General features: G+C 29.6%; 4 protein-coding genes across 4 annotated transcripts; all 4 read left to right on the forward strand.

The window, feature by feature from the left end:
- Nucleotides 1-349: 349 nt before the first annotated feature.
- On the forward strand, nucleotides 350-4,836 carry LOC121129453 (uncharacterized). The gene is made up of 2 exons (XM_040725179.2): nucleotides 350-506; nucleotides 4,419-4,836. Exons 1-2 carry the CDS (start codon nucleotides 350-352, stop codon nucleotides 4,736-4,738), a joined length of 477 nt encoding a protein of 158 aa, XP_040581113.2. The 3' UTR covers nucleotides 4,739-4,836.
- Nucleotides 4,837-12,125: 7,289 nt separating this feature from the next.
- Nucleotides 12,126-12,857, forward strand: LOC121129451 (uncharacterized). The gene has a single exon (XM_040725176.2). The coding sequence runs from the start codon at nucleotides 12,165-12,167 to the stop codon at nucleotides 12,675-12,677; it is 513 nt and encodes a 170-aa protein (XP_040581110.1). The 5' UTR covers nucleotides 12,126-12,164; the 3' UTR covers nucleotides 12,678-12,857.
- Nucleotides 12,858-23,054: 10,197 nt separating this feature from the next.
- On the forward strand, nucleotides 23,055-23,676 carry LOC121129449 (uncharacterized). The gene has a single exon (XM_040725174.2). It carries the CDS (start codon nucleotides 23,075-23,077, stop codon nucleotides 23,579-23,581), a length of 507 nt encoding a protein of 168 aa, XP_040581108.1. The 5' UTR covers nucleotides 23,055-23,074; the 3' UTR covers nucleotides 23,582-23,676.
- A 3,036-nt stretch (nucleotides 23,677-26,712) lies between these two features.
- LOC121129447 (uncharacterized) lies at nucleotides 26,713-27,333 on the forward strand. Its single transcript, XM_040725173.2, has one exon. It carries the CDS (start codon nucleotides 26,729-26,731, stop codon nucleotides 27,233-27,235), a length of 507 nt encoding a protein of 168 aa, XP_040581107.1. The 5' UTR covers nucleotides 26,713-26,728; the 3' UTR covers nucleotides 27,236-27,333.
- The last annotated feature ends 463 nt before the right edge of the window (nucleotides 27,334-27,796 follow it).

Consider the following 27,796-nt stretch of genomic DNA (forward strand, 5'->3'; position numbering starts at 1 on the left):
TTATTACACAAATAAATAAAAACATGCGTAATACCTTTTATCATAAATTTATGTTTATATTTATTGAGTGATTTCAAAAGAAACAAGTCAAACTATTATAAACGGAAATGTATTCTGTAAATGTGACTTATTCAAAAATTTCAATATCATCATTTTTTTATATTTATAGATTTTTTTTATTCTGTTAAATATTTTAAAAGGGAAAAATATATTGAGAGCACCCACTCTTCAAAAAGAAAAATAAGATTAATTTCGTAGCGCCTGCAAAGGAATACGCGTAAACTCAAATCCTATAAAACATGAGGTAGCAATTGAATAATCAAGCAGTTTTAAATCAAAAGTCCTTAACATGCATACAAAATCATTATTCTCCTGCATTGCACTCTGCTTTGCGTTAGCTAATGCTGCACCACAATTCTACTATAATCCAATCCCCCCTCCAGCACCCCCTCCTCTACCAGCACCTGCCCCAGTATATGGACCATACCCACCCCCTCAACCACCACCTCCTCCTCCCCCACCACCAGCACCTGCATATAGCTCCTATGGACCCCCTTCACCACCACCTCCTCCTCCAGCTCCACCAGCAAACTATGCCTATGCTTACTCTGTATTAGACGCTGAATCTGGTGTAGATATATCTGCTGATGAACAAGCTGATAATGGTGCCGTTTCTGGATCCTACAAGGTTGCACTTCCCGATGGTCGCATCAAAACTGTTACATACACCGTTGAAGGAGACAGTGGATTTGTTGCTGATGTTCGATACGAAGCTGCTCCTGTTTCTATAGCTCCAGTTCAAGCTCCTGCACCATATCCAACATATGTACCTTACTCCTTTTAAATCCCTATTGTTTCGTGGGTTGACTAATATATATTTGTTATTCTCAAACGCGTTGTTATTAAATAATAAACATTGTTAGAACTGTATATACTTTACATGTATTCGTTTAAACATCATGTACAAAAATTTTATTATAATATAAAAACGTAAAAAAAAATTTTATACAAAAAGAAATTTAACTACTTACTTTATTATATATAAATATATAAAACAGTTAGATTGTGTATATGTGTGTGTATGTATTATGGGCGCCCACACCGTTGTTTTTCGGGGGTGTCATTTAAAAGAAGGTTTATTCCATACCTAATTTACCATAATAGTTTGGTAGACTAGATAGGAGGATGAACAATAAATAAAAAAATCACTTGCGTCTCAAAAAAAAAAAAACAATTATAAAATAATTACGTTTTTCTAAATATATTCAAAATCAAAATAGTTATCATTTATGGAGGATTATTTTTCTCACCACAATATTCAAAATATATTTTTTGTTTGGGATTGCAAGTATTTTATATTTCCTCAGAAAAAGTTGATGTTCTATCGTCTTCGGATTTCAAATGGATGTACGAAAAAAATCCTGGTAGTTTGTGTTTTTTTATACAATTTCAATAATTTCTATTTGTTAGTTTTTTTTGAAAAATTAGAAAAAAAAAATTGATTTTTTTTTCGCAAATCCAAGCAACATCAAGTAAACGTTTGCAGGATCTATATTAAGTGATGTTAACCGTATTTTGATTAAAACTTTTTCAATTTTAACTTTGTTTTCATCTAGAGACTTAAACAAACAAAATCAACCTATCGTAATTAATAAAGTAAAGAATTTATAAGAAATTAAACTTCGTTAAGTTAAATATAGTGGTAAATGTTACAATATAATACATATATATACAAATATTAGGAAAACCAAATTGCGATTTTATATAACATTGATATATATACGAGTTCATTTAAAAAATCAATTAAAATAATTTAATTGTCTCAAACAACAGTGTTTTACCCTTTGCAATAAGAAAAAAACAAAGATAAGGCTAAGCCTCAGGGCCTGAACAACTTTTAGAAAAAGCAGGACAGAGCAATCATTCTATTATTTAAACACTTATATTATTATAAAATGAAATTAGAGAAAGATATTTAGCTTCCAAGCATAATCAAAACCTTTTTGAGATAAATCCTGAGTCCTTATTGCTTAAAACACTCCAAAATAATCCAGTTTTATAGAAAATACATTAAAATTGACTAGTATAAAAAAGAAAAGCTTCAGCTTTCACTGATATTTAATATTTTTCATAGATGAATAACAAACAACAGGATTGGGTTTCAATTTATTTTTCGTTTATCCTCGTTGAAACAAAATTATATCTTAGAAAAAAGTATTAATTATGTTCGTCATTATAGTACAGAAATAAACTGTTATATAAATAATTCTGATTTAAGGTAAAATGTCAAATTATTTGAAACTGATTTAATATAAATGAGTTTTGTCTAGTATGTCTAATTATACTATTATAATTATAGGAGAATTAAGTGATTAGCACTTCTTCCATTGTAATGGCTATTGAATTTGCTCATTTTTTCAATTTTCTTTATATTTATTTATTGTTAATGTTTATTACATTAGATTAAAAAATTTCCATTTTTTACTCTTTGTCCCTTTTCCTGTTTCCCGTTGCCATTAATCCACTGCCATTTTTGAATTTATTTAATTTAGAAAAAGTAAACGCAGATTAAAAAATAATATTTGTTTTTCTGTACCATCATTATAATATAATATGATGTGTCTGGACGTCTTACAATTGAAGTATAATTTGATATTTTTTATTCTTGAAAACAGTTTCATAAGGTATGTTTAGTTGCAACCACAATTGTCTATAGGATGTCTGAAAAAAAGCATGTTTTCTTTTAAAATATTTAAAACTGAATATTGATTTGGAGTAAATAACTCAAAAATGATTATTAAGTAAATGTGTCTTCAAAAAATTCCTATGTTTATCTTTGTCCATTTACAAAAAACTAAAACTCACTTTTTGAATTAGTAATTTTTTGTTGACTTTTGTTTTAAATTTATATTTTTTACACGATTTAAGTGCTATTTGAATAAACTTAATAAAATGAAAGATAAAGCAATTTTGATAATTTAATTAATATCTTTAAAAAAAATTAAATTAACTATGATTTTATTGGTTTCAACTAAAAAAGCATTTGTTATGGATATATCAAAATTGCATTTAAAATTGTAAATTGATAATTTGCAGTTAAAGTTATTAAAATAATGAACTTAACTTATAAAAGGAAGCATATTTCTACACAAACAAGAATAGAAAACGTCTTATTCATTATGCGGATGCAAATTGTGAAGTAAAATTTTGTTTATTTTATTTTAAGTACACTAAATATTATGTTATCTTTTATTACTCCATCATCGACAAAATCAGTTTATTAACGACTGTTGTTAAAAAATAGAATAACTCCGATACTAATATAACTGAAATGAATGTCAAGAGAAAACAAAATATTAGATGTCATTAACGTGGGAATCACCATGAAACTGACAGAGGTTTTGACGATCCTTTAGGAAGGCTGGTGCCTGACTAACTTGTCTATTAGGTTTGGCATATAAACATTAATATCGGACGATGAACTATCACGAATCCTTTATCAATAATGAGAAGCCTTGGATATACGTCGATTATGGTACAAAAGAATTTACTAATGCCAGATAGGTATATACAAAAAGATTCAAAGTTGATTAAAGAAGAACTTTGAGGAGTTTAGCGTCTTCTCAATGTGACTCCCACATTCCTTAAAATTAACCTATTATTAAATAACCCTATATAAAAGTGAACATTATTTACTTGTTTGCTTGTCAGCAGATTTTTGTAATTAAACTCTTCAAAAGTCAAGAATAATTTCTACAACTAATAATTTTTTAAAGTCATTGGATTAATTACTGTTTCTAAAGTATAGATCTATACAAATAAGATGTATGTAGAATTATTAGTTATTAAAAAACTGTGAGAAAAATACACAATTTGATTTAAATTTAAATTGGTATATTTACTAGATTGCAGTTGCAAATTGAGTATAAAAAACGAATAGTCAGTTAAAACTTAACGTAAGAAAGAAAACTTAGTAATAAACATTTATTTTATTTGATATTTTGTTAAATAAAGCATAAATTAAAAAATGCAATTTTGTATCACTAAAGAAAAATATTGAGAGCACTCATTGTTTAAAAATAATAAAAAAGAAGAATAACTTTAACGCATGAAATAACTATAATAACATATTAAAACTTTCGCTTGCCCATTTTCTACATATGAATTCAAATCATATAAAACATGAGGTAGCAATGGAATAATCAAGCAGTTTTAAAAAAGAAGACTTCAACATGCATACAAAATCATTATTCTCCTGCATTGCACTCTGCTTTGCGTTAGCTAATGCTGCACCACAATTCTACTATAATCCAATACCTCCTCCAGCACCTGCTCCAGCACCCCCTCCTTCACCAGAACCAGCCCCAGTCTATGGACCATACCCATCCCCTCCACCACCACCTCCTCCTCCCCGCCACCAGCACCTGCATATAGCCCCTATGGACCCCCTTCACCACCACCTCCTCCTCCACCAGCAAACTATGCCTATGCTTACTCTGTATTAGACGCTGAATCTGGTGTAGATATCTCTGCAGATGAACAATCTGATAATGGAGCCGTTTCTGGATCCTACAAGGTGACTCTTCCCGATGGTCGTATCAAGACTGTTACCTACACCGTAGTCGGAGACAGTGGATTCGTTGCTGATGTTCAATACGAAGCTGCTCCTGTTTCTGTTGCTCCAGTTCAAGCTCCAGCTCCTGCACCATATCCAACATATGTACCTTACTCCTTTTAAAATCCCTGTTGTTTAGTGGGTTCACTAATATATATATTTGTTATTATCAAACTCTTTGTTATTAAATAATAAACTTTGTTAGCAAACTCCATACTTTACATGTATTCGTAATAGCATTTTACTATAATATAAAAACGTTAAAAAAAATTGATAGAAAAAACAATTTAACGACTAATTTCATTATATACACATATATAAAACAGTTAGATTGTGTCTGCATGTATGTATTTATTATGGGTGCAAACACCGTTGCACCGCGGAGACTAAAACTTTGCATGGGTGCCTCTTTTGAACCTGGTCAAGCTAAGACGTTGGTGCTGATTTTTGGGGTTGTTATTTAAAGGAAGGCTTATGCCATACCTAAAATACCAAAATAGTTTTTCAAGCTCAAGGAGACTATATAGGAGGTTGAATAATAAATCAAAAAATGACTTGCGTCTCAAAAAAACAAAACAATTATGTTTTTCTAAATGTATTCAAAATCGAAACAGTTATCATTTATGGAGGATTATTTTTCCCACAAGATTATTCAAAAATATATTTTTTGTTTGGGATGCCCAGTATTTTGTATTTCCTCAAAAAAAAAATTGATGCTCCAGCGTATCTGGATCTCAGATTGGTAGGCTGTTTTTTTCTATACAATTTAAATAAATTCTATTTGTTACTTTTTTTTGAAAAATAAGTAAAAAAAAAATGAATTCTGTTTCTCAAACCAGAGCAACACAGGGTAACCGTTTCTAGGGAAATTATTTATATTAAGTTAAGTTAACATTATTTTGATTAAAATATGATATTACATTTTAAGTTTTTCTTATCTAGAGACTTAAAAATAGGAACATCAACCTATCGTAAATTAATAAAGTAATGCAATTTTTACAAAATTAAACTTTATTAAGTTTATTATATCGCTAGATGTTATCATATAATAAATATATATATATATACAAATATTAGAAAACCCAAAATGGTATTTTATATAACATTCATTTATATACGAGTTCCTTTAAAAAAAAAAAAAAAACGAGTTGTTACATAGATTCATTATAAATACAGAAATATAAGCTAAGGCATTACTTCCGTGTAATTTGTATTTAGGGAATTAATCAAGGATTTTTATATATAGATTACCGGTTGAACATCAACTTTGCTCCATTGTGTCATATTTTGTTTTGGCTTTTCACTTTTTTAGAAAAAATATAACTACGTATATCAAAGAATTTTGAAAAGGACCCATTTGGCGATTTTGAACAAGTTATATTACTTCCAAATATATTTATTATTGAATTACATATTTTATACATGAAATACAATCATTTCATTGGTAGGTAGTAGTATTATAACGATCCTCAAATTATTGTACATGTTATGGTTCTTTTATCAAATTTTCGGTAATTTTCCATACTTTTTCTTCTATAAATATAGGACAAAAAATTTGTTAATAGCAATTTACATGCATGTACATGAGTGTCCACATAGTTTATGTTTGAAGTAAGATCAAATAACAAGAATTTTTCATTTTTTTATCAGTAAAACTTTTTTTGTTGGTTGAACAATTTTCAATGACTTTGAGGAATTTCAAGTACCAGTTCCAATATCTGTTAAGTATAATGCCGTGTTAAACGCGTTAGAACTCTAGTACAATTATGGAACTGTGCAGCATTAGTTCACAGATTGCCTTTTAACCAACTTGCCAAAATTGATTATCCTCTTACATTAAGCTTGATTTAAAATATTTTTTGGAATGTTCTTTTATAGGAGTATTTTAAACTATCAAAAAAAAACAACTAGTTGATCTTGTATTCCAATATCTAGTGTACATTTTCGAAAGCTTGGCCTCCTTTATGATAAAAAGATCAATTTTTTAATTATGGATTTTCCTTCATCCTTTTCTCATAATGTTGCCCAAGAGCAACACTTCAGAAAATAGACTTTAGTATCAAAAATAACTACAAGGATTATTGTGTTAATATGTGCTTAGGGATAAATATTTATGTATTTTAGAACCACAAATACGTGAGTATAACTGTTTAAATATTTTTTCATTCCTTTTGGATTATATAATTTTTACATAATATAGTCTGGGAAATGGTAAGTAAATCATTTCTCTCAAGAATAATAATAAAAACATTGTTTGAAGAATTGAACTTTCATAATAAATCAATAGATTTATGAATATTATAGAATATTAAAATAAAATAATTGTATTTTTGAAGCAATTATTGACCTGATCTTCGTAATGTCGTAATTTTTTTTTCATTGATGAAAAGTTATTTTTTGTTTCTTCAAGTATACTTAAAACATAAAAAGAAAGAGATATACATTTTTTCCCACCTATTTCAAAATATATGAGAGAAAGGGTTAAAATCAAGGAACTACTACTATTAATTTAATTTTCGCAAACTTCTATTAATCTTTGATTCTTGAGGAAATTAATCATAGGTAAATAGTAGTACTGAGTAATTAAATCTGAGCGTGCTCATGAAAAAACCTAGAGTTGCATTTCACACAGTCGAATTCGGGGAATTTATCTTTTATATTATTTAAGTAAAATTTGATTTTAAGGCGACCCCTATTTCCTCTGGACTACAACTAGTATTATTATAAAAAGATAAGGATTTTGTTGCAGTGCCGTAATAGAGGCAGGCTATGAGGTGACCATATCCCCCCCCCCTATGCAATGGCAGTATTTCCCAAATAATATATACATATAATCTACTATAAAATAATATACTTAGCATTGGTTTTTTATTGTTTTCAATTTTGTTAGTTTGCCAATTCAAGAGGAAAAAAACATTCTATATCGTGGATTTTTTTTTTAAGTCAATGACTATATATAAGAAAAAAAAGTTTTTTTCGAAATTGGGGTGAATTGATTATAACCAAAAGACCACATTATGTTTTGATCATGACTTCACCACATAAAAGACAGAATGGAGGATTTCCATCTTCTCGGAATTCTTGGTTTTACAGGCAGCTTCCTTAGGCACTGAAAAAGAGGTAGTGTAATGGATCTTTTAGCACGACAATTATCCAAAAAATAGGGCCAAAACAAAACAAATATTTTGCATTAAAGAAGCCCATTAAAATCATGGAGTAGTCTAGCCAGTCTTTGGAACTTACTTCTATAGAAATTATTTATCAGTGGGAAAACATAAGAACTCGACAAGGAATCAGAGATTTATTTTTTAAGTGTAAATGTGGAATAGTTTGTCTTTTATTTAAAAAATCCAATTTTGTAAAAAAAAAAAAAAATTAAAGGATTAATAGAGAAAAACTCTAATCTCAGCCTTGGCCCATACAAGGATATACTTGTGGTTACAGGCCTATATTGATGTACACGATAATATTATATCAAACAACAAAATATATTATGTAGCAACATGAATTCATAGATGTAAGGATATAACGACGACTATCTTTGTAAAATAAAAACACTGGTCCTACTCATAAACATGACTTTAAAGACGTAATTACAATCTTCAGAATTTTAAACAAAACGATAAGCCTATTAAATTCATTCGGGATACTAAACTAAAGGTTCCTTTACCCAGAAACGAAATTCTCTATTACAACATAATCAATCCCCATCTTAAAAAAATATCCAATTTTAGGCATTTTCAATCAAAGATTTTCTTTACAATATTTTCTCTGGGATTATATACCTCTATGAATTCGTTAGGGTATTGGTATCTTTGCAGCTTGTTTAGTTGTCTTCAGAACAGGTGTAACTGTGGGAGTATTGGCGTACACAATACCCGTTCAGGAGTCATTTTGACAAACTTAAACTTTTTAATTTTCATGAGAAATACACCAAAATTTTAATTTCGGTTATAGTTATTTTCTATGTTTTACTAATAAATGTATATGAGTTTTTGGTTTTTTAGTTACTCTGATGGAATAAATTGGGTACTTTTACATTCCATTCAAATAAACAAGCATAAGTTATGAATAAAGTTATTTATTTGAATTTTGAAATTATTTGATCACCAGCATTTTGTGTCCAAATGTTTCTTATCCCCTCCCCCTCCAATGTGTCTATTATGTATTCTATGTATATACCAGAGCAGGGTTTTGTATTAATAAGAATATAGATGTTTCTAAAAGCAAGCCTTGTCTTATTCCTCGACGCCTTTCCTTCTCCTCGTTTCTCCCGTTAGTTATGGATCCCTCCGTTTATTAAATAATTGGTACCTCGGCAAACTTCGTCAAGACACAACATTTACTATTACTGATTATTGGCATGTTGTGTTTTCTTCTGAGCAAGCGTAACCATTAGATTATTACAATACACAATACCTGTTTAGTAGTAATTTTGACAAACATAACCTGTCATTTATATCCATCTCACGAGGGTACCAAAAAAAAAAATCTTTGGTTTTTTAATTATTATTCTGGAATAAACTAGGTCCTTTAACATTCGATTCAAATAAACAAACATAAATTATGAACAACATTATTAATATAGATTTTTAAATTATTTGAACACGAACATTTTGGGTCCAAATGTATAACGGACAAGCTTTTAATCGTCCATATAGGTACATAAAATATATTTTTTTCTTTGGGAATCATCTGGTTGCGAACGTATAACATTGAATTCAAGGGATTAACTTCTTCTGAGTATGAGTTACGGCAATTCAATTTTCTCTTTTTAAATCCACATTCTTTAGAGGTTTAATTAATACATTGTTATTTTACTTAATATTCATTTATCAAATTATAATTCTGTAGTTTTCTAAACCGAGACATTAAGTGCAAATCATGAAATGTTGTCAGTTTCTCAACTTTATGATATTCAGGCTTATATGTAAATAAATTAATAATTTTTTTTTTGCTCAATTTTTAAAATGTTCCTTTGATTGGTTAAATGGTGTTGCAGAGATTAAATATTTGTAAAAAAATATTCTAAAACATTGAGTTTATCTGACCTAAAACGCTTACTTCTATCATAAAGTATATTTTGTTAATACTTTTTTGATTTGTAAACGAACCCTATTAGCTAGGGAGTAAAAATTAGACTGTATTACACTTATTTATGGATAGAATTAAACAAAAGGTTGAATATTTAATAATTATTATGCTAACGCTACTCTACTTCAGCAATAATACCGTCCTTGACTAGTTTTAGTATCCTTAGATAAAAAAAAATTACTGCCCACATGCAAAAAATATTTACACTACTTTTTATAAACATTTTATCTTCTAGAGATTAACGGAGAAAATGATTATTTTAAAAGTGAATATAACTGAATAATTTTCAAAAAAAATATGTTGTATCAAATATTACAAAGCTTTGTTTAACATAATATATTTCAAAAAAAAGTGTAAGGTCAAAATTGAAACTGTTCCACAGAAAAATTCATGATACGTCTTGGTGTCAGACTGTTTTTTTTATGGCATTTGAAACCTCTAAGTATGCTTAAATTAGTGGTATTTTTCTTTTTGTTTTTCGATGAATCTAATAGTTTCTTATTGTTCCTTCGAACGACAGTGAGCTCTTAAAGATCCAATACCAATTTCTATGTATAGGTTCGATTACTGACAAACAATTATTAAACTCAAATTAATGGCCTGATTAGGGTATTACTTTTAATATTTGTGCAAAACATTTCAATTTATATTTTAGCATATATTGTATTTTTGGATTGAAGTCCAATTTTATGTTATTTGTATTAAAACTTTTGGAATTTTTTTACTTTGGACCGAGTAGTAATCCAATAACATTATCCTAATAACTAAAAAAAAATAACTCACGTGGTATAGTATGGCGTATAAAACGAGATAATCATTTATAGTATAGCATTGGAAGTCGATAATATCCATATATAATGATTTGAAGGGCGTAAAATTTGAAAAGATTCCATCAGATAATTAGCTTAGGTTAGAATCTTGAGAAAAAAATAAATCAGCAATAATCTATTGAAGGAAATCATGGAATACAAACCATCAACTGACTTGTTCCGCTGTATTTTTTCCGAGAAGTTGTAACCAAAACAAACAAAAAAAGTTCTTAATAATTGTATTAGTTATGAACTAAATAGTTTCTGAATATCTTTATCAATTTTGTTTTCCTTATTTTACTATTTTTACAAAAATAAAGTTGATCACTAATATAGCTTTAGTTTGATAAAAATTGTCATATTTGAAAAATATCAAATTTTTATTTATTAGGGTGATCACTTTGTCCTTACCTTTTTTCTATGGCCCTTTCTTTATTATTAAGGATCAATTTTCTCAGACTAAAACTTGAATTTGATAAAAATTGGCAAATTCCTATGTAGTGTTTGCACATTCTTATTTAAGATCGGTATGAATACGCAAAAAAATTGGCTGTTCTTAGTTTTCCTCTTTGTTTCAATAATAAACACACTTTTTTGGTAGTTCCACAATTACATATTCTATGATCATTAATTAGTTTAAGCCTGAAGGGTCTAGAAGAATATAATGTTTTATTATAAATTGCAGCGATAATTCTATTCGGTGTTTTATCAAAAAATAAAGAAAAATTTCTTACAAGTTAAGTCGATAATGAATGCTTTATTAAATGTTAAGAGCTACTTACACAAGAATATAACTATAGGAGAACCTGTGGTTGCAGAGGATATTTGTGGTATATTAATTTATGTAATAACAAGAAATATTGCGTTCAAATTGCAGATCCTGAGGACGATTAATGGTGTTTCGGACTCAACCTCAGATATCATTCATCAAACGCATCAAGATATTTTCGGTCCTTGCAGAAACTACTCAAACTTTTTAGAAAGACAATAAATAAACATGTTTCTTGTTATTTAAATAGCAAGTTTGCTACTATTGTTATATGTTTGTATTTTTTTGATTTTCGATGGAAATGTTATTTGATTAAGGTTATGAACTTATATTTGTTAAATATAATCTTGTGATTTTTTTTTGACTATAATGTTTATTTATAATTGTGTAAATGCATTTTCATTACAAAATCTTAAGTAATTCTTATTTGGTAAATTATTTGCTTCCTAAATAAATGTTTAAATAAAAAGATTTGTGTTTTTTTCTTTTTTTTGAAAACAATTGTAGGTTAAGTTGTAAAAATATAGTTTAAGTTATCACAAAATTATCACACTATATATTTTTCTAAGTAATTAAAGTATAATTTTTATATTTTATAAGATTAAATGAGCTTATTCTAATACGCGATCAACATAAAATGAAAATCGTTTTCATTTTTATCATTAATTTTTTTACAATTGCTCATACAACTATAGTACCAAACCACTTTAATATATCAAAGTAGGATGAAAGTTAATGATATCGAGAGCACTCATTCGTCAAGAAAAATTAAATAAAAAATGCCAGCCCATTTATCATCTACGCCTCCATACAAGATCCTATAAAACATGAGGTAGCAAATAAATAATCAAGCAGTTTTAAATCAGAAGAACTAAACATGCATACAAAATCATTATTATCCTGCATTGCACTCTGCTTTGCGTTAGCCAATGCTGCACCACAATTCTACTATAATCCAATCCCTCCTCCAGCACCTGCTCCAGCACCCCCTCCTCTACCAGCACCTGCTCCAGTCTATGGCCCATACCCACCCCCTCCACCACCACCTCCTCCTCCCCCACCACCAGCACCTGCATATAGCCCCTATGGACCCCCTTCACCACCAACTCCTCCTCCAGCTCCACCAGCAAACTATGCCTACGCTTACTCCGTATTAGACGCTGAATCTGGTGTAGATATATCTGCTGATGAACAAGCTGATAATGGTGCCGTTTCTGGATCCTACAAGGTGGCTCTTCCCGATGGTCGTATCAAGACTGTTACATACACCGTTGAAGGAGACAGTGGATTCGTTGCTGATGTTCAGTACGAAGCTGCTCCCGCTTCTTTAGCTCCAGGTCTCACTCCAGCCCCAGCACCATATCCCACTTATGTACCTTACTCGTTTTAAATCCCTATTATTTAGAGGCTTAAATAATATTTATTTGTTATTGATTATAACCTTTTATTAAATTATAATAGTGTACTTTTCTAAGCAGAAACATTATGTAACAATGATAATATGTTATTAGTTTATTAAGTTTGTGAAAATTTTGATGACGTATACATAAACGACTACATTTTGTTTTAATTATTTTTGTTTATTATTTTCAATTGCTATTGCAAGCAAAATAAACTTTTTTTTTCAACATTTTCTTTCACTAAAAAACAAGATCCAATTTTTTTTTTAAAGATATCTTTATATATATATAGAAAATAAATATTAATTTATAAATCTGTAGTCATGAAGCTTATATTTTCACACTCCACTGTCAAAGTTGAGCCAGGAAGTGACTAATTTATAGAAATAATATTTTTCGATTGAGGTCCTGTAAGTAAGCAAAGTAAGTAACAGTCGCTTTTGAATTAAAATCAGGAGATCAAGGTAATCATTGTATGATAGATAAAATGTGAGAGGCTTCTTTCTCTTCCGAGAAGGTTTTGATGCAGAGCTTAGAGGTTATTGTCTAGTTAAAAAAACAAACTTCTTTCCAATTAATCTATGTTTAAAAGGAATGGCTTGCGCCAATAGGATCGAATGATAACCATGCTTAAGAAATTAACTTCCAATTTCTTATACATGCCAGAAAGAAACATTACATATGAAATTAAGTCTGCCCATAACATCTGGATTTCTAAAGACAAAAAATAAAAAATATTTCATATATCTATTTCTATCATAATGATTTACATCGTTTTAAAATAATAAAAATTTATGACAATGACAAAAAGTATTTTTTTACAAAAAAAAAAATTTGGCAGTGTATAACAGAATGCCAAATATATTAAACAATAATATTTTTGTGACTTCTTTGTGATTTGGTAAATCTCTATTGGCCTCAATAATACTTTAAAAAAAAAGTCTCAAAAGGCATACTAACTTCATTCATATTGAGTCCTAGTTAATTTTTTCAAACATTTGTCGACAGAGAGTTAAGGTATTTCAGGTTTTCAATATTACTGTAGATTATTCAGCAGATTATGAATCCAAACTTAGGTCACCAATGGGTTGATGTCTGGGCTATGTGGAGGTTAATTGAATAGTGTATAACAGAATACCAAATATATTAAACAATAATATTTTTGTGACTTCTTTGTGATTTGGTAAATCTCTATTGGCCTCAATAATACTTCAAGAAAAGTCTAAAAAGGCATACTAACTTCATTCATATTGAGTCCTAGTTAATTGGACAAACAGTACAGTTATGATACTACGGTAAATTAAACAATTTGATATTTTAAGATTGAAATAAATCCAAGTCAATATATTTTTAAGAAAAAATAGTATGGTGCTTCTATCTTGTGTTGTTTCATTTTATTTTATAATAAACATTAATTGAAAATTATTGAAAAAAAAATGTTTGTTTATTTAAAAACGTCATAATTTCCTAAAATATTTATTATATATTTTTGATTTTTTCTTTTATAATTTTTTTAAAAATGTCCAGTTTAAAAAATTGGACATTTTTCAAAAACTATTTAAAGATATGAATATCTATTTAATATTCTACGACTCCTATATACCGGATACAATATTGAAATATGAACAATTACTACTTTTAATCTTTAATAATATATTGTTTTCTAGCCAATAGTAAAAAAATTGAAAATATATATAAACCATCGCCTCAAGGCGCCTCTTGAATGCTTGATACGTATTTTAAATTTATGCTTTAGACAAATTGGTGTCGTGCTCGTTTACAATGGCCTTTATAGCCATGATGTTTTCGATTATAAGGGGACATGCCTATATCACACGACCAGATGACGCTCTAAAGTGTTGGTGTCAGATGAATATGGTGTGCATATTTCTTTTGTAAAGAAATGTATATTATTGTTCAACTATATTTGAACAGAATTGACAGCGTAAGCCAGAGAGCTGTCTTGTAGCAGGGCCACATAATCATCCAGGAATTTAACTGTACCCAGATTTTATTTCCTGCATCATGAAGTGATTGGATCTTTCCTCGAGGGTGACTTTCAGAACCCATTTTCTTGTTATGTGAAAAATGATAAATAAATGAAATTTCTGGAGAGTGCATTGAAATCTTCAACGTGTCTAACTTTATTTTTTGACCCTCTCTAAAAAAAGTCACTAGAATTTCTGAGTTGGATAATAATCTAGTGTAAAGATGTCAAAATTGCACCCTTGATTTACAAAGTTGAAAAACAATTATAAACAGGAATGGCCGTACTCATTATTTAATGTCACTATCCTTTTAAAACTTGAATCAATTATCTTTATGTATGAAGGTATAGAACAAGGTCTCCCATGTGCGTTTGAGTACAAGTGGGCTATTATAATATTACTACGGAAGTGCAGTTTCTTCAAAATTCTTATATATATATTTTTTTTTAGATCAACGAGAAAGAAAGATTTTCCTCAACTTAGAAAATAATACTTTGTTCCTGGTTGACTAATAATTGACCCATTCCATGCGATAAGTTTATTAATTTAAAACTACAGAGTGTGGCAGAAAATTTCGGTCAATTTAATGGCATTCAAATTTAGTTTTTGAATAATATTACAGGTATTTTTTTTTACGTTGTCATGTTGCTTCTTGCTTTACGCAAATATAGCTTAAAAAGGCGTTGCTACCAGTGTTGAAATTTTATTTTTACAAAAACTTTTTTATTATTATACTAGTAATAAGTAATTTACAAACAACTTCCCAGACATAATTATACAAAGATTATTCGAACTGAAATGATTGAAACAATAGTGAAACAGGTAAACTTCGATATTTCCGATGCTGAAATGCATTAATATTTATCCCTTAGCCCATATTAACAAGATAATTCTTAGAAGTCATTGTTTTTTGATATTCTTTGATAATATTGGCGATTTTCGAAAGTATTGCAACTAAGCAACATTATGAAATAAAAGTTTTTGCATGTCACTGCAAGATTATTTTTGAATTTTAAGAAAATAAAAAACCTGGGTTGTTACACAGAAATGTTTCACTATGCTGTTGCTTTTTCAGTTTCTATTGCCTGACTGCTACAGGTTTGAATGTATATTATTTTCCATTGTAAAAATAAGGTTAAAATAACTTATAAGTTAATGACTATACTATGTAACATTTCTAAACACTAGTAATATTAACAACTAATAAATTACCTTGTTTTAATACTGTGACTTAAACTCAGGAACGTTAATCTATTGTAAAACAATTAAGTAATAAGTGATACATTAAAGAAAATCAAACGTTAGTTGGTTTTGTTAACCCTCCGTTAGTGAACGTCTTCTTAATAATTATATATAAGAAAAATAGTTGACCAATTTTAATGATTACATCATATACGGTATGCCCAACAATTGATGGTGGTATTAAAAATATCCGTTGATAATAAAAAAAATATTTTTGGTCGGAATAAAATTAAATTTGGCTGTTACAATCCTTTGGCAATATTGAATTTTTCTGATTCAATAATTTTTGATGATTGCATCATACATCAGTATAAAAGGGCTCAGAAAACACCACAGGATAATAGTTGAAATTCAATATCCGAAATGGTGAAAGAGCACTCTTTCGAGACTAGGGCCGAGGCTGTCAAGTGGTTAAAGGCCGTCACAGTTTGGTTTCGTGGAATCAGGTGAATATCTGACACTGCTTGATGGCTGATAACGGCCCAAACCTGAATTTTCAGAGGAAAATTCACAGTTTGATTGGATTCAACATCTCCCTTATCTCTTGCCAAAACCGATTTATTTGAGTATTTGGCTCAAATGAACTTTCATGACTGAAGAGAATACATTTCCAGTCATTTGCAGTCTACTGGTTCCGCTCACGACATAATTGAAGCCGGGCCTTCTTATTGTTGTCTGAATGTTTGTTGCACAGACGAAGTTTGTATGGCAATGCATTCAAAGAGTGCCTCAAGCAGTTGTTGGTAGATGACTGGGATATTGAGTAGGCCTTAAAGTCAATCTTGCTACAAGTTTCCTTGTGGATTGCCTCTCTTTGGTCAAAGATTTTGAAATCACCAGTTTGGGAACTTTACTATTTTCTTTCTTCCTTCCTCGACCCTTCTGATTTGTTTGTCCGTCCTTTCCTTTTCTTAAAACAATTGTCAATGGTCTTGAAAGGAATCTGTAACCTTTGAGTAACGTCTCTCTGGCTGTTCAGTACGAAGCTGTTCCTGCTTCTTAGGCTCCTCCTCCTGTACCATATCACACGTATGTACCTTACTCCATTTAAATTGCATATTATTCAGAGGTTTAAACATTATTATTTTTGGTTTAATTTTTTTAAATATATGTTTCATCCAATGTCCAGCTACAATGTAAAATTTAACAAACAAATAAAAAAAACAAAAAACATGACAAGTAGCACTGACATAAATTGAGGTGTTAACACTTTCTTGATTAGGATTATTAAAAAATACAATTGGTTCCTTATCACCAATCTTAATGGTATCTATAAGTGTTATTTAAAAGTTTATTTCTCAAAAGGCTCCACAGTTCGACGTCCTGATTTTACTACCATTCAATGTATAATTAAATGATATTTTAAGCTACCCATACTTCTCATAATTTTTTACCTCTTGCAAATCAACAAAAACTTTTTTATCAAACATTTAAGGTTCCATCCCCAAGTATGATCTATTACCCTTTTCCATTGGTCCAAACAAGAACCCTTCTCTTTCAGGCGTAATTTTAATAAAATTTTAGACGCCAACTCCCTAAATATTTTTGTGTTGTGACATATTAAATTTATCCACATTCAATGATATACAGCTGGTTTAACAGAGATGATGATGACATTAGGTATTTTGGAATAAACTTGTATTTGGGAGGGGAGATGACAGCTATCCTATTTGCGTCAGAATGGAAGGACTCTGGAGTCACAGATGGGGTAGTAAGAACGTGGGATCTGCAGAAAGGGTAGCTATAAAGAAGAAGACAATCATCAATGACCTATTAAGAGATTAGCATGTGTTGGATGGATTAGCTGGAGAAGGATTGGTAAAATTTACATGCTGCCGGATCACTAATATGTTAATTGAACTTACACGACAAATCAATACTAGCGTTGTGCCTTCTTATAATCTAGAGTCAACCCCGGCAATTAAAAGAGCGAGAGAGACTTTAAGTTTTAAATCAGGATTTTACAAAAATATTATAGAACTATTTTCACTGTTTAGAATCAATTGTGGGAGACTGGAGCAGGATGAAGGAGATTTCAAGTTCAAGTCCATTTTTTTCCTCACTAAAGAGCATATAGAATATCGTATGTAAAAATTTGCAAACGCATATTTTGTTATTAATTAAAGCTTTTAAATTATAATAGTGTAATTCTCTAAACAGAGACATGAAGTAACAATGAAAATATGTTAATTATTACTTTTGTTCTTATTCTGGAAGAAGTTATGATGGCTGTGATCCATTTATCCACTGTATACTTGAAGACGACCCGAAAATTTGAAATATTTTCAATTTCTATAAAAAGCAAAAGATATTCATTAAAAAAAAAAGTTTGGTGACCCCTGTAATAGATTAAAAAATTAAATTTTTATAGAGTGGAATGTAGTTTATAATTTGTTTACCTTTTTTTATGTGTGACATAAAAAAATTACGATGACCTCTCAATTTGCCCAGAACCAATTCTTCAGATTTCAACGTTGCACCCGATATGTAGTTGATGTGTGTCTTTGATTTACAATTAACAACAAGAATGGGCGTACTTTTTATTCAATGTCAATATCCTTTCCAGACTTGAATTACATTCCTCAATGTATAAAACAAGTTTTTCTATGAGCGTCATAGTACGTGTAGAATATTGTATTCCAAATTTTCATTTTCCTTATAGATTTTTATAGAAAACAAGAAAAAACATATGGCGATGATTAGAAAATCAAAAAGAATCAAACGACAATAGCAAACAAAAAGAGCTCCTCAAAGTTTCTTAATTTTTTCTCTCCTCCCTCCCCATCAATCTTCTCGGTCAACCTTTTACATTTGAATTCATTTAGTGCAGCCAAAGCTAAACGACTCGTGGGAAAAACATCATGGTACTGTGATACATACAACAAACACTGCATTTTGATAACTCCTTTCGACACCACTCGCTCGAAATGCAATGAGCGAAATTGAGGGGAAAATACGTCCTGTATCTGATTTACTGGACGCATATAAAGGGAGCGGGGATCAAATTGTCGCCAAAATATTTTTCTACAAAAACCACACAAAATAGACATTTTTTAAATTTTTTTATTGAAAATCAAAACTATGACGAGTATATAGATTAGAGTAGCCATTCATTCGATAAAATCATCGTTGGCATCAATAACAGCCTCAATACGGCCTCTGAACCGGCTGCAGGCTCTTCTGAACATCTCATTGACCATGTTGCCGAATTACTTTTGTGGGGTGTCGTTTAGGTAATCACAATTGCATCCCACAATAAGATGTCGATTATTTCCAAGGTCTAGGCCAAAAACTATGAGGACAAAATAGTCAAATCATGTACCAGCTTTAGGCATCGTATTGAGCTTGTCATTGCCTCTAATGGAGATAATGTAGTATAAGATACAGCCTCTGTGATTTGCCTTTAGTTTTAGTTTAGATACTTTTTTCAAATCAATAAATAAAGTTATGTGTATATGAACAAAACAGTTTCCTTATTAATAACAAGAAATAATTTGCTTATGACCCCTGTACTTATAAGTCTGATTTCTCTTATCTAGATGCAACAGTTATTAATTAATTTCTGTCATCTATCGTGAAGAATAATATATATTTTTTATTACATATTTAGTGAGGGGTTGCATTACTCAAGAGTCTAGATCGAGTGGAGACTGTTGTTTACTTCCAAATTATGCTCCCCAGGAAAAAGTGAGTATCTCTTAAAGTTTAAGGTAAACAAGTACATATTAAATCTGATAAGGAAATGTATTTGTAATCGTTGATGTTGCTCAGAATCAATTTTATTCTTTTCAATGTTTTCTAACACATTTAATATAACAATTTTAAACCAACTCAATGTCAAATAATATGACGTAAGTACCAAAAAATAAAAATGAGGGAACATATTCTAGTTATTATAATACTTCACAAAATAAGAATATTATCTAAAATCTTTTGTGTAAGAATATTAGGCCGGATTATTTAACCAGCTATCGTTTCACAGATATTATATATTTGAAAGTAATATAGTTGAATAGAGTTGAAAAGAAGTGCCAGACCCCTACAATACCTGATAGAGTTTCTAAGTATAACAAGCTCATAGGAGGAGTGGATCTCTTGATTGCAATAACAGCCGTGTATGTAGATATTAATATATGAAGGACTGGGTATTTATCTGTCATATTGTACTGTTGATCTTAATCAATTCATTTTTTTGTGCTTATTAAAATAGTTAGTTTTTACTCTTATTTTAAATTAATATTGAGTTCACACATATTACTATTTTTGTAATGACAAAATTAGGTGTAAAATACTGATTTTAAACCAAAATATAGAATTCCTTAAACATTTATTATCATAAGTAAAATATTGCATAAGAAAATGGCTAAGAAAATTGAACTGAAAGTCTATAATCCGCTTATATGTTGTCATTTATGTTATACACCTTTACTCAAATCATATAAAACTTGAAGTAGTAATTAGAAAAATTAAGCAAATTTATATCCAAAGTCAAATATTTTCTTTTAATTGAATTTTTCAAACCCAGTATTAATTTATTTGGGCATTAAAAAAAATCATGCCAAAAGTAAATCATACAGTAAGTTTTTATAAAATGATGAAAATTCCCATATTCTGATTCGTTTATTTTTATCAAATAATTGATTGCTATAATTAAATATAGAGATTATAATTTTTCTATAGATAAGTGAGAACTTCTACCATGGCACATTATAATAGGGTTGTTCTTCCCATTGATAACATATTACACATTATAATAGGTATTGTATTGCTCTAACATCTCTTCCTTTTGAGACAGGGATTTGTTTTATTTAAATATTTACTTGCATTGCTATTAACTTTCTTCTAACTTAAAAGTTATTTGGTTGATGTAGTACACTGAACATACACTCATAATAAATTTGGAACAATTGCATAGCATAAAGACAAATATACATTATAATTTATAAATATTGCATTGCGATAAAATTTCAACAAATATTCTTAAATTAATCTTTAAAAAAAACTTAGTAAACAATCTTTACATAAACAAACAAAAAACCACAACAAATATTTACAAAAGGGTCATTATTTACATTTTAAAATATTTTTTGATAAAGTGGAGCCGATGGAATATACTGGATTTCTTTTTCTTAAAAAATCCAGGATTAACATCCTTATTTAGACATTTTTATGGCGAGAGAAACATTGTACGTGATCTTACAACTCATGTTACCAATTATGTAGAGAAATAAATGCGATGTGGGATTTTCATTCAGGCATAGCTAAATGCAGTTCACTTTCTGTATAGTAGTCGTATTTTTTATCTGTATAAATGAAAATTGAAAGTAATAACAATTGATAAAAAACATACAACACTCAAAAGATAAATTAATTATGAATGTATCTTCAATACAGTTTCTACAAAATGTGTTTAATAAAAAAAATATTCATCATTTTTGAAATATCTAAATTTGCTCAATATTACCGATTCCGCCAGTAATTATTCATATACCTTATTAAGCAAAAAAAAACTTAATAAAATTTTACCCTAAATATTTCAAGTGCTCAACCAATAAAAGGAAGTGAGAATCATACTAAAGACTGACCTAGTCCTATGGGCTTCTACCTTTAGGATGCATGATAAATTATTTTTTCTTCAATTGTTCTTTTAAAATAACAAATCTAGGTTGCAGCCAAAATGGAATGTTTTTGGGCAAACATTCCTGTACCTTTTTTGAGGTATGTGCAGGCTCACCATACCTTTGGGAAAATTATATATTCATCTGATAGTTGGACTGCACCTATGGCAAAAAGTTTTCCTCAAAGGCAGTCACATAGTCGGATCTTTTGGTCTGTATCAGAGAGGCTGCCTTGCTGTAAGAGCCCTCAAATCCAAAGGACATCGCGCATGCAGGATGTTTTGTGGTACTAAGTGCCATCATAAATTCATAAATGTCTCCGAAGCTGAAATATATGTCATTATGCCTGTTCTTCACAGGGTTGACTGACAAGGTCTTCTCATTGCTGAAGATTATTACCTGTTTAGCTGTGTCCTTCTTAAGATTATTTCAATTAGTATTGCAATAGCAGAGGTGAGTTTTTTTCATTGCAATTATCAAAAGTGGCCTCTCCCGCCTCACAAAGATCTTTTAATACACTATTTGAGTAGCTCTTTGGACAGTCTTTTGTAAACTTCGACGTACCTTGCATGGGTTATTGAATTGAAGGGGATTGGCTTAAGCTGTTTTCTTTAACTCGTCTGGTCAAGTTTTGCATTTTTCGATGGATCCCTTCTTTCTTTATATTATTTCGGGCTTGTTAACGGCGTAGACAAAACTCATGGCTACAGTCAACTACTTGGAGACTTACATTGGGATTGTGCACTAATGGAATTCGTTGATCACATTTTAGTGTCATTTGCTATACTTGTACATCAGATATAGAGCTCAGATTTGTTTTGTTTAGTAAGTATTAACTTATAATATAATATATCGGTATATGAATTAATTTCAATTACTCAATCTTAATTAAGTATTGAATTTGTAAGAGATCATATTTCCATGGACCACCTGATACTATATAATCACAATATGAATTTGCCATAAAGATGAAAATTTTTATAGGTATCTCTAAATTTATTTTTCAAATTTTTCATTTAATAATTTTAAAGGTTGTATGGGTTAAATTTTTAATAAGTATTTACAAAGTACATACATTTTTATTTAATTTGAAATCATGAACACGTATCTTTTTGAGTGATATGAACTATATATTTTTTTAAATGTGATAGAGTGAAGAATTATATTCCTTAATTCTGTAGTATTTTGTTATTACACAAATAAATAAAAACATGCGTAATACCTTTTATCATAAATTTATGTTTATATTTATTGAGTGATTTCAAAAGAAACAAGTCAAACTATTATAAACGGAAATGTATTCTGTAAATGTGACTCTTATTCAAAAATTTCAATATCATCATTTTTTTATATTTATAGATTTTTTTTATTCTGTTAAATATTTTAAAAGGGAAAAATATATTGAGAGCACCCACTCTTCAAAAAGAAAAATAAGATTAATTTCGTAGCGCCTGCAAAGGAATACGCGTAAACTCAAATCCTATAAAACATGAGGTAGCAATTGAATAATCAAGCAGTTTTAAATCAAAAGTCCTTAACATGCATACAAAATCATTATTCTCCTGCATTGCACTCTGCTTTGCGTTAGCTAATGCTGCACCACAATTCTACTATAATCCAATACCCCCTCCAGCACCTGTTCCAGCACCCCCTCCTCTACCAGCACCTGCCCCAGTATATGGACCATACCCACCCCCTCAACCACCACCTCCTCCTCCCCCACCACCAGCACCTGCATATAGCCCCTATGGACCCCCTTCACCACCACCTCCTCCTCCAGCTCCACCAGCAAACTATGCCTATGTTTACTCTGTATTAGACGCTGAATCTGGTGTAGATATATCTGCTGATGAACAAGCTGATAATGGTGCCGTTTCTGGATCCTACAAGGTTGCACTTCCCGATGGTCGCATCAAAACTGTTACATACACCGTTGAAGGAGACAGTGGATTTGTTGCTGATGTTCGATACGAAGCTGCTCCTGTTTCTATAGCTCCAGTTCAAGCTCCTGCACCATATCCAACATATGTACCTTACTCCTTTTAAATCCCTATTGTTTCGTGGGTTGACTAATATATATTTGTTATTCTCAAACGCGTTGTTATTAAATAATCAACATTGTTAAAACTGTATATACTTTACATGTATTCGTTTAAACATCATGTACAAAAATTTTATTATAATATAAAAACGTAAAAAAATTTTATAAAAAGAAATTTAACTACTTACTTTATTATATATAAATATATAAAACAGTTAGATTGTGTATAGGTGTGTGTATGTATTATGGGCGCCCACACCGTTGTTTTTTGGGGGTGTCATTTAAAAGAAGGTTTATTCCATACCTAATTTACCATAATAGTTTGGTAGACTAGATAGGAGGATGAACAATAAATAAAAAAATCACTTGCGTCTCAAAAAAAAAAAAACAATTATAAAATAATTACGTTTTTCTAAATATATTCAAAATCAAAATAGTTATCATTTATGGAGGATTATTTTTCTCACCACAATATTCAAAATATATTTTTTGTTTGGGATTGCAAGTATTTTATATTTCCTCAGAAAAAGTTGATGTTCTATCGTCTTCGGATTTCAAATGGATGTACGAAAAAAATCCTGGTAGTTTGTGTTTTTTTATACAATTTCAATAATTTCTATTTGTTAGTTTTTTTTGAAAAATTAGAAAAAAAAAATTGATTTTTTTTTCCGCAAATCCAAGCAACATCAAGTAAACGTTTGCAGGATCTATATTAAGTGATGTTAACCGTATTTTGATTAAAACTTTTTCAATTTTAACTTTGTTTTCATCTAGAGACTTAAACAAACAAAATCAACCTATCGTAATTAATAAAGTAAAGAATTTATAAGAAATTAAACTTTGTTAAGTTAAATATAGTGGTAAATGTTACAATATAATACATATATATACAAATATTAGGAAAACCAAATTGCGATTTTATATAACATTGATATATATACGAGTTCATTTAAAAAATCAATTAAAATAATTTAATTGTCTCAAACAACAGTGTTTTACCCTTTGCAATAAGAAAAAAACAAAGATAAGGCTAAGCCTCAGGGCCTGAACAACTTTTAGAAAAAGCAGGACAGAGCAATCATTCTATTATTTAAACACTTATAAAATCCTCGTTGAAACAAAATTATATCTTAGAAAAAAGTATTAATTATGTTCGTCATTATAGTACAGAAATAAACTGTTATATAAATAATTCTGATTTAAGGTAAAATGTCAAATTATTTGAAACTGATTTAATATAAATGAGTTTTGTCTAGTATGTCTAATTATACTATTATAATTATAGGAGAATTAAGTGATTAGCACTTCTTCCATTGTAATGGCTATCGAATTTGCTCATTTTTTCAATTTTCTTTATATTTATTTATTGTTAATGTTTATTACATTAGATTAAAAAATTTCCATTTTTACTCTTTGTCCCTTTTCCTTTTTCCCGTTGCCATTAATCCACTGCCATTTTTGAATTTATTTAATTTAGAAAAAGTAAACGCAGATTAAAAAATAATATTTGTTTTTCTGTACCATCATTATAATATAATATGATGTGTCTTGACGTCTTACAATTGAAGTATAATTTGATATTTTTATTCTTGAAAACAGTTTCATAAGGTATGTTTAGTTGCAACCACAATTGTCTATAGGATGTCTGAAAAAAGCATGTTTTCTTTTAAAATATTTAAAACTGAATATTGATTTGGAGTAAATAGGTCAAAAATGATTATTAAGTAAATGTGTCTTCAAAAAATTCCTATGTTTATCTTTGTCCATTTACAAAAAACTAAAACTCACTTTTTGAATTAGTAATTTTTTGTTGACTTTTGTTTTTAATTTATATTTTTACACGATTTAAGTGCTATTTGAATAAACTTAATAAAATGAAAGATAAAGCAATTTTGATAATTTAATTAATATCTTTAAAAAAAATTAAATTAACTATGATTTTATTGGTTTCAACTAAAAAAGCATTTGTTATGGATATATCAAAATTGCATTTAAAATTGTAAATTGATAATTTGCAGTTAAAGTTATTAAAATAATGAACTTAACTTATAAAAGGAAGCATATTTATACACAAACAAGAATAGAAAACGTCTTATTCATTATGCGGATGCAAATTGCGAAGTAAAATTTTGTTTATTTTATTTTAAGTACACTAAATATTATGTTATCTTTTATTACTCCATCATCGACAACATCAGTTTATTAACGACTGTTGTTAAAAAATAGAATAACTCCGATACTAATATAACTGAAATGAATGTCAAGAGAAAACAAAATATTAGATGTCATTAATGTGGGAATCACCATGAAACTGACAGAGGTTTTGACGATCCTTTAGTAAGGCTGGTGCCTGACTAACTTGTCTATCAGGTTTGGCATATAAACATTAATATCGGACGATGAACTATAACGAATCCTTTATCAATAATGAAAAGCCTTGGATATACGTCGATTATGGTACAAAAGAATTTACTAATGCCAGATAGGTATGTACAAAAAGATTCAAAGTTGATTAAAGAAGAACTTTGAGGAGTTTTGCGTCTTCTCAATGTGACTCCCACATTCCTTAAAATTAACCTATTATTAAATAACCCTATATAAAAGTGAACATTATTTACTTGTTTGCTTGTCAGCAGATTTTTGTAATTAAACTCTTCAAAAGTCAAGAATAATTTCTACAACTAATAATTTTTTAAAGTCATTGGATTAATTACTGTTTCTCAAGTATAGATCTATACAAATAAGATGTATGTAGAATTATTAGTTATTAAAAAACTGTGAAAAAATAACAATTTGATTTAAATTTAAATTGGTATATTTACTAGATTGCAGTTGCAAATTGAGTATAAAAAACGAATAGTCAGTTAAAACTAAACGTAAGAAAGAAAACTTCGTAATATACATTTCTTTTATTTCATATTTTGTTAAATAAAGCATAAATTAAAAAATGCAATTTAGTATCACTAAAGAAAAATATTGAGAGCACTCATTGTTTAAAAATAATAAAAAAGAAGAATAACTTTAACGCATGAAATAACTATAATAACATATTAAAACTTTCGCTTGCCCATTTTCTACATATGAATTCAAATCATATAAAACATGAGGTAGCAATGGAATAATCAAGCAGTTTTAAATAAGAAGACTTCAACATGCATACAAAATCATTATTCTCCTGCATTGCACTCTGCTTTGCGTTAGCTAATGCTGCACCACAATTCTACTATAATCCAATCCCTCCTCCAGCACCTGCTCCACCACCCCCTCCTTCACCAGTACCAGCCCCAGTCTATGGACCATACCCATCCCCTCCACCACCACCTCCTCCTCCCCCGCCACCAGCACCTGCATATAGCCCCTATGGACCCCCTTCACCACCACCTCCTCCTCCACCAGCAAACTATGCCTATGCTTACTCTGTATTAGACGCTGAATCTGGTGTAGATATCTCTGCAGATGAACAAGCTGATAATGGAGCCGTTTCTGGATCCTACAAGGTGACTCTTCCCGATGGGCGTATCAAGACTGTTACCTACACCGTAGTCGGAGACAGTGGATTCGTTGCTGATGTTCAATACGAAGCTGCTCCTGTTTCTGTAGCTCCAGTTCAAGCTCCAGCTCCTGCACCATATCCAACATATGTACCTTACTCCTTTTAAAATCCCTGTTGTTTAGTGGGTTCACTAATATATATATTTGTTATTATCAAACTCTTTGTTATTAAATAATAAACTTTGTTAGCAAACTCCATACTTTACATGTATTCGTAATAGCATTTTACTATAATATAAAAACGTAGAAAAAACAATTTAACGACTAATTTCATTATATACACATATATAAAACAGTTAGATTGTGTCTGCATGTATGTATTTATTATGGGTGCAAACACCGTTGCACCGCGGAGACTAAAACTTTGCATGGGTGCCTCTTTTGAACCTGGTCAAGCTAAGACGTTGGTGCTGATTTTTGGGGTTGTTATTTAAAGGAAGGCTTATGCCATACCTAAAATACCAAAATAGTTTTTCAAGCTCAAGGAGACTATATAGGAGGTTGAATAATAAATCAAAAAATGACTTGCGTCTCAAAAAAACAAAACAATTATGTTTTTCTAAATGTATTCAAAATCGAAACAGTTATCATTTATGGAGGATTATTTTTCCCACAAGATTATTCAAAAATATATTTTTTGTTTGGGATGCCCAGTATTTTGTATTTCC

The sequence above is a fragment of the Lepeophtheirus salmonis genome, chromosome 14, assembly GCF_016086655.4.
Source record: "Lepeophtheirus salmonis chromosome 14, UVic_Lsal_1.4, whole genome shotgun sequence".
NCBI lineage: Eukaryota > Metazoa > Arthropoda > Copepoda > Siphonostomatoida > Caligidae > Lepeophtheirus > Lepeophtheirus salmonis.